The sequence below is a fragment of the Lupinus angustifolius genome, chromosome LG13, assembly GCF_001865875.1.
Source record: "Lupinus angustifolius cultivar Tanjil chromosome LG13, LupAngTanjil_v1.0, whole genome shotgun sequence".
Taxonomy (NCBI): domain Eukaryota; kingdom Viridiplantae; phylum Streptophyta; class Magnoliopsida; order Fabales; family Fabaceae; genus Lupinus; species Lupinus angustifolius.
Genome location: NC_032021.1, coordinates 6395338 through 6405959, shown reverse-complemented (window position 1 = coordinate 6405959; position 10622 = coordinate 6395338). Strand labels below are relative to the sequence as shown.

Sequence of the window (10622 nt, the reverse complement as noted above, 5' to 3'; positions counted from 1 at the left end):
TATAGTCTTAGTTATTCTATCTCATAAACTATGAAAGATGTTTACTAGAAATTAAAAAATCATTTCGGTAAGGTGTAATTAAGAAAAAATATCTAATAATTAAAAAAAAATTTAATAATGAATCACTGATAATTAATTATTTTTAATAATAAACAAATGATAACAAATCTGTATTTTTTATAATAAATATTTAATCTATCAGTAGCAGTTTTTAAAAAAATTAAATTAAGTCTAAAGGGGAAGCTGTGAGGAATCACTTATAAATTTCATTCTCTTGGATGATTGTGATATGTTAGTTCTGTTCTTTAAAATATTTTTATTTATAAACATAACAAATTTTCATAACGATGATAGTAATGGTACTGATTAGTCACTATTTTCCATCAAATTGTTCTTGGAAGGATGTAATTATGCACCACTTCTTGTCCTTAAAATTTATTTCATCAAAAATGAAAATTATAATTTATCACGACGATGGAGAAATGATTATAATGAGTCACTTGTTTCTTTCAAGTCATTCTGTGAACGTCATGACATGTTACATCTTATCTTATCCTTAAATTAATTAAAACAAACCTAACTAAACTTTTATCTTTTTAAGAATTACATAATCTTAATTTTCTTATTGCATAAAATATATGTAATAAAAACTCTCATCAGAAATAAATATTATTTTCCTTTGAAAATTAATAATAAAATGTTTAGGTATTTTTGAATAATTAAATTAATAACCATTCATTTTAAAATTTTGGAAGCAAATGTATTCAATCAGGACAAGGTCATGCTTTCGTTTTCGAATAGGAAAAATCATGTAACCGATGAAAAAGCACTTACCAAATAATTATATATTAAATAATTACTATAAAAATGTAAACTAATTTCCTTTTATATATTTAAATAAAAAATAATTTAATAATATATAATTATATATTATATATTACTTTAAGTATATCATATTTAAAATGTTGACAAGAAGATAATGATTAGCGCCCAATCTTCCTTCTCTGTTGAGTTGAGAAGCACTACTAGTTATTAGTATTGCTTATTTCATCTCTTGGAACTATAAAAGACAAATGACATATGTCATTTCTTTTCTCATATCCTTTCTCCTTGTTTACTAGAAATAAAAATAAATCATTTTAATAAGGAGTAATTATTAAGGAATAATCAAACGAATAAAAAACTAACAATGAATCACCAATAATAAATAATAAATTAATTAAAAAATAATAACGAATGTCGAATAATTATTAAAACCTTTTCAGTAATTAACCACAAAATAAATATCTAATCCATAATTTTATTTTAATAAATTACATTAAGCCTATAGGATAATCACTTATAACTTTAATCCATTGAAGAGTACTGATATGTTACTTTTGTTCTTTTAACAGTGGTGATTAACAGTATTTTCTAATAAGTCACTTATAACTAAAAATATAATAATTTGTAATAAGGATCGAGTAGTAGTGGTGATCAAATTTTCTTCTCAAATCGCAGTTGAACGATTGTGATGATGAATGGAGGAATGGTTGTGAGGAGTCCCTTTTTTATTCAAGTGATTCTTTGAATAGTTATGATGTGTTGTTTCTTTTCTTTGAATTAATTAAAACAAATAGAAACAACCAAATCCTCTATATCAAAAATTTATATAGTCTTGATTTTCTTATATTATATAGGATTACGTTAGAGTAGAACAAACATTTGTTAGACGTACAAACACTTTTTTAGTCCTTTGCAAATAAATACATAATTAGGATAAGTATTAAAAAATTGGATTTGCTCTGGTCAACTGAAGTAATGAAGACATTGTCTTAGTAAGTGCTTATAAGTTTTAATACCTTTCTTCATTCTTAATTGACTAAAGAGTTACAAAAATGTAATTTGTTTTCATACATTTTATTATGTTAAAAACTCATATACTGTTAATGTCTAGACTTCTCATATTTTTAATACAATATTGACTAGCACTATTAACCAACATTATTTCAAAAGATATATGTCACTAAAGATATCAAGAATCATCAGTTCAGGATTTTGTTTAATCCAAGTTGTGAACAAATCTAAGTGTAAAATCTATATATAAATTATATAAAAAGAGAATAATATATAAATTAAAAAAAAAATATTTCTAACTTTGCTGCATACATAAAAGGATTATTAAAAATATATTAAAAAGTATGCCTATACTCTCTTTTTTAAAAAGGTAAGTATATCCTAAACTTAATAATCATTCATTTTAACAATCTAGAAGTAAATATTTTCAATCTATACACTCTCTATTCACCTTCATTAAGTCCTATAAAAGGCCTTCAACTATGAGACTTGAACAATAACCTACAACAAGCTATATCTCCAATTAATCATGGAAAGAATGTATTCATCTCTTATTTTTCTTTTATTTTGCCTTTGTGACATTTCTGTCATTGAGGGTTTTGGCTTCAGTGTGGACCTCATCCACCGTGATTCTCCAAAATCACCATTTTATATTCCCAGCGAAACTCATTATGAGCGAGTTGCTAAAACTATTAGTCGTTCCATTAACTATGCCAATCGTTTCGACAAACATTCTTTTTCCACAAAAAACGTTGAGTCTAACGTGCTTCCTAATGAAGGTGACTACCTCATGAGTTACTCGATTGGCACACCGCCAGTCAAAATCTTAGGTATTGCTGATACTGGTAGTGACATTCTTTGGTTGCAATGCGAGCCTTGTAACCCTTGTTCCCCACAAACCACTCCAATCTTTGACCCTTCAAACTCCACAACATATGAAAAGATTCCTTGCACTTCTAATGCATGTCAATCTGTGAGCGGAACCTCTTGCTCTTCTCGAGGCAGTCAACAAAGTTGCCAATATAGTATTGGATATGGGGATGGTTCACAATCTCAAGGGGATCTTAGTATGGATACAATTACTTTAAGTTCCACTAAGGGCTCTACTGTCTCATTTCCTAAAACTGTTATTGGATGTGGAACCAGGAACACTCTAGGTAATCAAGGTGCAGGCTCTGGCATAGTTGGTCTTGGAAATGGACCTGTTTCACTCATAACTCAACTTGGTTCATCAATACAAGGAAAATTCGCCTACTGTTTGGGGCCAACACTTTCAAGGACTAAGTTCCCAAGCAAACTCACCTTTGGAGAAGATGCTGTGGTTTCTGGTGTTGGTACTGTCTCAACTCCATTGTTCCTAGATAAAGTTTTTTACTTCCTAAACTTAGAGGCGTTCAGTGTCGGAAATAAAAGAGTGGAATTTGGAAGATCTTCCTCTAGTCCTGGTGGATCTAGTAACATCATAATTGACTCTGGTACAACATTGACTTTTTTACCCAAGACTGTTTACTCTGAGTTAGAATCAACGGTCGCAGCTTTGATAAAATTGGAGCGTGTTAAATCCCCTTTACCACCATTGAACCTTTGTTACAAAGCTCCATCGGGTGACAATTTGGAGGTTCCAGTGATCACAGCACATTTTAGTGGCGCAGATATCAAGTTGAATGCTCTTAACACTTTTACTCAAGTTATTGAAGATACTATATGTTTTTCTTTTGTCCCAACTAACCAACTTGTTTCCATCTTTGGAAATTTGGCACACCAAAACTTTTTAGTTGGCTATGACATTCAAAAGAAAACTCTCTCATTCAAGCCTACTGATTGCACAAAATAGTGATTTATACTTACTATATGTTTGAACCTAATTATTTATTATTGTACCCAACTTGATTTAGTGAATTATGAATAAAACTGTGCAATAAAACAAATCCTAAGCAATATTTTCTGATGATGTAAGACTTCTTTGTAATTCTACAATACTAAGAATGTGTCTCTAGCCACCCCATTTAAGCGTAGACATTATTAATGGATATTATTTTTGAATTTCTAGCAAAATATCTATGGCACGGAGGATGTAGTTTTTCAAGCGTTTTTATTAGCATCCAATTATTAACTAAAATAATACATTCTTCCCCACCACTAAAGCACTATTTTCCCTACTTAATATGAATGATAAAAGATACCAAACAAAATAAAAATGAAAATATTCTTCGGTCAAATTGCGAAAGTCAAGACTTAAATGATAAGTGGCAAAAATACCTAATTTTCATACACTTTTCATGGCACTTATCATTGGATAAATTGAGAAAACCAACTTAATTGAACACTTTTTGAATAAAATATCACAATCTTGTATATATGCTTTGTGTATTTCTTTTGCAATATATTTGGTAGGATTTTGGTGGAAAAGAGAAGAATTAATCAAACACAAACAAAGTGCTTAAAATAGGCCCAAAATGATCATCAACTGACATGCTTAAGTTTGACGTGGCAAGCTATGTGCTTAAGCATGACTCAACAAAGACTTGGCCTATGTGGAAAATATGGACTCAACTTGAAGCTGCTCACTAAGCAGCTTAGCTTGGAGCAAGCCCATGCCTGGTTGACTTGGACACTAGTCTGGCACAGTCAAACCCAACCTGGCACGATCATAACACAAGCATGGCATAGTTAGAACACATGCCTGTTACAAGCCATCCTATTCAAGCAAATAGCTTAGCAGAGCACCTGGACCGCCCAGCTTGGAACCACACACCTGATTTGACGTATGTTACCTATTCATGATGCCTCTCTCAGGAATATGGAGATTCAAATTAGGTAGCTGGCTAAACAATTAGCTGAAAATCAGAAATCAACATTTTCAGCTAATACTGAAGTTAATCCAAGAGAGCACTATAATGTGAGGGTTGAGCCAAACTCAATAGGGAAATCCAAACTCAATAGGGAAATAGAAAGAATGTGGTAAAAATTTGGTTTAATAGGTAACATACGTCAAGCTAATGATGTTAAAAGAGTGCTTGCTAGGAGGCAACTCAATACATTTTGAATATATATACTATGTTTTTCCCTTCATTTGTTTTCTTTCTTCTACTTATTACATTAATTTTTTATGACAAAAAGAAGAACAATTTTTATAATCAAAGTAAAAAACATAAAACTTTTTCTTTGAAAATAAAAATTCTTTGAGTTTTAGGAAAGTAAATCAGAACTCTTTTAAAAGCAAGGTGGGAAAATATAAATGGGTTATTGGTCCAGAACAAATTTTGTAAAAACTCAAAAAGGGCCCAAATCAAGGTCAAGTCATGGTCATGGTTCAACCAAACTCAGTCAAACATTGAAATCTGACCCACCGCCCAGTGAGGGTTACCATGTGCTCAACGCAGGCTTGACACGAGCCATGTGCCTAGGGGACAAAAATCCCACAAAAATGGGATTATCTCTTTTCCTCATAAATGAAACTTTTGACCAAGAAATTTACCCACTCGATTTAAACCCCTCAATGTTCTGATTTGAAAGCACCAAATCATTTTCAAAGTTTTTCAAATCACAAAAGCTTTCAAATTTCCTAATGACTCTCTCAAGTTCTTCTTCAAGTTTTTCATCCATCATGTAAGTTCTTCTTTCTCTTTATTTCCTTTTTATGTATATATGTGATTCTTCCTCTAATTTTTGAAGCTTCGTGTTTGGCAATTTTTTTTAGAACCACATAATCTTTTTAGAAAACCCAACACAAAAAGTTTCAAAAAGTCATAATTTTGTTTAGATGTATACGCTTATTGATTTCAAACATGAATATACGTGCTTTGTCATGATTAAATAAAAAATGTCGTGATATGTCTCATATGACAGAAAATAAGATCATGAATACTTGAAAATAAATTTTTAAACTTTCTATCATAATGTTTTTGATTGAACCATACATCTTAAGACCAATATACCTTTCAAAACGTTTGTGAAAATGGATTGTATAGAAAGAGGGGTTGTTTTGGTGAAAATAAAACATTTTTAAAATGGTTCTACCAAAAAGGAATAAGATATGTTGAAAACATAAGTAAAATTTCAAAAGACATGAATTTCTTTGCAAAAGGTTTCAAAAATCAACACTTTTCTCATGTTGGCCAAATGCTATAGATGAAAATTGGCATGAAACTTGTTCAAAAATCATCAACAATGGAAACATCATTTAATAGTCAAACTTGCCTATCTTTGTTTGAAACTTGTGCACTTTTGAATTAGGCATCAATTTTTTTGTTTTGTTTACTTTGACCTTAAGGAATTCGGTCATGAATGTAAATATTCTCAAAGTAACAAAATTTGAAGTAAAATTGTAAAACTAAAATGCATGCTCTAAACAAATTCTAAAATCTTGATTTTTATGACTAACTCCTTGATTTGGACAAAATATTTTGTTGGAATTAAATTTTTTTGTAGGAGTTCATCAAGAAATAACCCTCAAGAGTGCAACAAAGTCGGAGAAGATTGTCAACCCAGATGAAGAAGAGTTTGGAGGCTTCACTTTCATAGTGGAGAGGTATGGTTGAAAAAAGCATGCTCAACCCAAGAAGATGTTTTCTTTGGATGTGGTGAAAAAATTCTATACCAAATCCATTATTTCAAGTGAAGCAAGGATGAACCAGTACACATAGTTGAATGAGACCCAAGTCTATTATGACAAGTACATGATCAATGATTACTTGGGCAACCCATGGAACCCATCACCATCAGACGATAATGATTTGTGCACCTTTCAACTAAAGCTAAGTGCTGCATATTCAGGGGAAGGTGAAGGACATGATGAAGCCTATGTCTGAAGAAGCTTGTGTTTGGAAGGCATGGAATTCAATCAAAGTGGGCCAGTCTTCAGATTTTGCATGATCCCAATGTCACAAATTTGGGCCATTTTTGTGCAATCCATCATATGGCCTTCCTCACATGTCTTAGATTTGCCAATACCCAAAGCAAAGCTCATCAACTCTATTTATGACGAAGACTCCATTGATATTGTTGTAGTCATCTCAGATGTTATTCATGATTGCATCACGAGGGGAGTTCTTTCATAATTTTGCCTTCATTGATCATCGACCTTTGCAAGTATCAACTTGTACCTGGGCCATAGAAAGAGGTCACGACATTGAAGACAAAAATCAATGCATCATATATCAACACTTACTGCAAGGAGAAAAGTATCACACAAGCTTGGGCCGAGCTTAAGAAATATTTTGACAACTTGGGCCAAGAACAGACTACTCATGCGAGGACTATGACTTCCTAGATAGATGTTGTCATACAAGAGCAACACATGCAAAATCTACAACAAAAGTCATGTTATCGAGGAATCAAAGGGATCTACAAGAGCTTACATAACATCTTTGGAAAAAGGTCCACTTTCAAAGGAGGATCCTATAAGGAGTTTGTGGCCAAAACTAAGTGGACCGAGGGAAGATCACAAGATTCAAGTGAGGAGGAGGATGAAGATTGAAAAAGCTCTTTCTGGTTTTCTCTTTTTCCTTACATGCACTTTCAAGTTCATTTCCCTGATTTTATTTTGAATATTTAGTACTATTGCTACTATGTTGCTACTATATTTTAAGTTTCTACTATATTTTAATATTATGTTAACTTTTATGTTTAATTAAATTTTAGTTTAAATATTATGTTATTCTTTAGAAAATTTCATATGCATCAAACATCTCCTTTAAACCAGTTTCTCCATTGGCTTGAGGACAAACCATCATTTAAAGAGGGGGAACATGGTTTAATGCATCTGAATTTTTTTAAGAAAGTTAATAGTATATACAGGATTGTATAGTTATTTAAATAGTAATTTTATTGTTCTTAAAAACTTAAATTTGTTTTTTAAAAACCGAATTCAAAATGGCTAAATGGAAAAATTGTGGCATGATTACATGATTTAAAAATGCAAAGCATATCTTGACTTAAGCTTGTATTGAGAAAAATGAGATATATGCTAAAAAAATTGGTGAAAAAAATCATATAATGTCATAACTTGAATTTGTTTTGCAAATGAAAGTTAAATTTGTTTAACATGATCTTTGCAAACATTTTTTAAATCAAGAAGTGTAAATCCAAACCAAGTGAGGGAGCGAGCCAAACACGTGAGGATTAAAGTTAAATCACCATTTGATTTGTCTAATTAAACTTGTTTGAGTCTTTAAATCTCTTAATTGCATAAGATTGATAGGAGGTGATCAAGACATGTCATTTCTTTAGTTGAACCAAATGGCCAAAAGTCTAACCAAAAATTAGGATTGTCCTTTGATAAGCCCCTTTGAGCCAAACAAAGTAAAACATTTTTTTTCAAAATATCCCATGAAACCAAATTTGAAAACAAATGTTCTAAAGAGAGCAATAAAATTTTAAAGTATGTTTGAAAAGAATTAAGTTGGGGGGAAATTTGGTGGACTTGGCTTCCTAAAAAGAAAAAGAAAATAATTTTTTCAATCTCTTTACAAAAACAACAAAAAAAGTTGTAAAAAAAGTGAAAAAGAAAAAGATTTTGAGAAATGCAATGAAAAGCCAAAAAGAAGCCAAGGTTCAAAAACTAAGGTTGGATAAAGAGAATTATGGAAAAAAGTAGAGTAAAATGCTTCATTTCAAAAAAAATTCAAAAAAAAATGCTCTCTTTTGACTTTAACTTAATTACCTAGAAAAAAACCATGATTGTCCAAACTATGCCTCATTACAACCGAAAACAAGACCTTAGTGATACTTGGTAGAATATTCAACTTAAGAGAATAGGTGAGACAAAGAACAAGTTCAAATTACCACAATCAAAATGGTTGAAAATTTGAGAGAAACACTTACCCCTTTGAAGTTCCAATTTAGAACTTGTGTGCGAAAACACTTTTTGATTGAAAAATATTTGCTGAGGTAAATTGTTACACATTTTTTGATGAACAAAAGCACAAAGTTCATGTTTGAAGCATTATGTGTTAAAAATTCACAAAACATGAAAAATCTCATTGAAAACAATGTTTTGATCATGCTTAAGTAAATTTGAAATCATGTAAATCATATCTTAAAAAATTAGCCAAGTCTTGAATTCATATAAGCTTTACCTTTTGTTTGAGGACAAACAAAGTCTTAAGTTGGGGGAATTTGATAAGTGCCAAAAATGCCTAATTTTTATACACTTTTCATGACACTTATCCTTGGATAAATTGATAAAACCAACTTAATTCAACACTTTTTGGATAAAATATCACAATCTTGTATATATGCTTTTTGTATTTCTTTTGTAATATATTTTGTAGGATTTTGGTGGAAAAGAAAAGAATTAATCAAACACAAACAAAGTGCTTAAAATAGGCCGAAAATGATTACCAAATGACGTGGCAACCTATGTGCTTAAGCATGACTCAACAAAGACTTGGCCATGTGGAAAATATGTAGTCAACTTGAAGCTTCTCACTAAGCAGCTTAGCTTGGACCAAGCCCACGCCCAGATGACCTAGACACCAGTCTAGCACTGTCAAACCCAATATAGGACAGACAGAACACAAGCATGGCACGTTCAGAACACAAGCTTGACACAAGCCAACCTGCTCAAGTGTAACACCATGAATTTTCTGTGTATGATTGATTAATTATTTATTTATTTTAACAACGATTAATTTTAGAAATTAATCGGTATTGAATTAGACTAAACTGTAGTTGAATGTTAGTCATGTTTTGTGATTTGCTAATTCTTGGTAAAGTTTCGTAATTTTCTGTGACAGAAAGTTTTTGAGCTGCTGTCAGGCCCAAATTCGGCCCATTAACGTGTTTTTGAGTTCTGTAACTCGGAATCAAATTCTGATTATGCCATTGGCTTCAAAATATTATTTCTATTCAAAATAGACACCAAGTTTGTCCGTAACTCGTCTCTAGATATTTTTCACCTCGAAATTCAAGTTTCGACGTTCCGGGCAAATGTCCTAAATTGGGAGATTGCATATTTCTAGACGAAATTATCCGCAAATGTTCGGACATGACGTTTACTGGGAAATTAAATCATATCAATAAAGTTGGAAGTCATCATTTCATGAGCCATTTACTTGTTACACATGTAATGCAAAAGCTTCCAAAATCCCTTAAATCACTCAACAAATCCTCTCACTCCACCACCATTAGACACATCACCTATGCTAGTCTAAATCTACTTACTTTGTATTAAATTTTTCTGATTTGATGAGGGTGAGGCTCTCCTATAAATACCTAACCCCATTCTCTCATTTTTACACTAAATTCCCTATACAAACTAAGGTAGTATTTTATTTTCTCTTCTTCATCTTCTTCTCATACTTCATAGAAAGTTATGAGCTTTTATTATGTTATTCATAAATTAGAGTTTATATTTGTTCTTTAAGTATTTTATGAAGGTATAACGAAAGGGGATGATAATAAAATCATATAAACCTTTATGTAGTTTTCGACTATTGAAAATCTTGAAATTTCTTCCTTGTTCTTAGATGGAAAAACTAAATCTTTGGACAAGGTTAGATGAGTTATTTGTTTGGAAATATTAGAAATTATTGTTAGTATTTGAATATGTTTAAAGGTGATGATTTTAACATCAATGGAACCTTTCATGTGTTTAGGAAAAAGTTTGTATGTGATTCTTGAAAGTTTATGATGTTGATGAGTTGTTGTTGATAATTTTTCATTTTTAGAAAGTATTATGTTTTAAAAGTGGTTTAGCATATTTTACTCTTTGATTTCCAAGTTAAAATAATGATTTGGGATAAAAGATGATTTATTAAAGTTTTGACTTCATAAACTTAAAG

General features: G+C 31.0%; 1 protein-coding gene across 1 annotated transcript; it reads left to right on the top strand.

The window, feature by feature from the left end:
* LOC109363539 (aspartic proteinase CDR1-like) lies at nt 2366-3686 on the top strand. Its single transcript, XM_019609803.1, has one exon. The coding sequence runs from the start codon at nt 2366-2368 to the stop codon at nt 3668-3670; it is 1305 nt and encodes a 434-aa protein (XP_019465348.1). The 3' UTR covers nt 3671-3686.

Excerpts from the sequence above, each read along its gene's own strand:
- LOC109363539 (XM_019609803.1), top strand. The coding sequence starts at position 2,366 with ATGGAAAGAATGTATTCATCTCTTATTTTTCTTTTATTTTGCCTTTGT.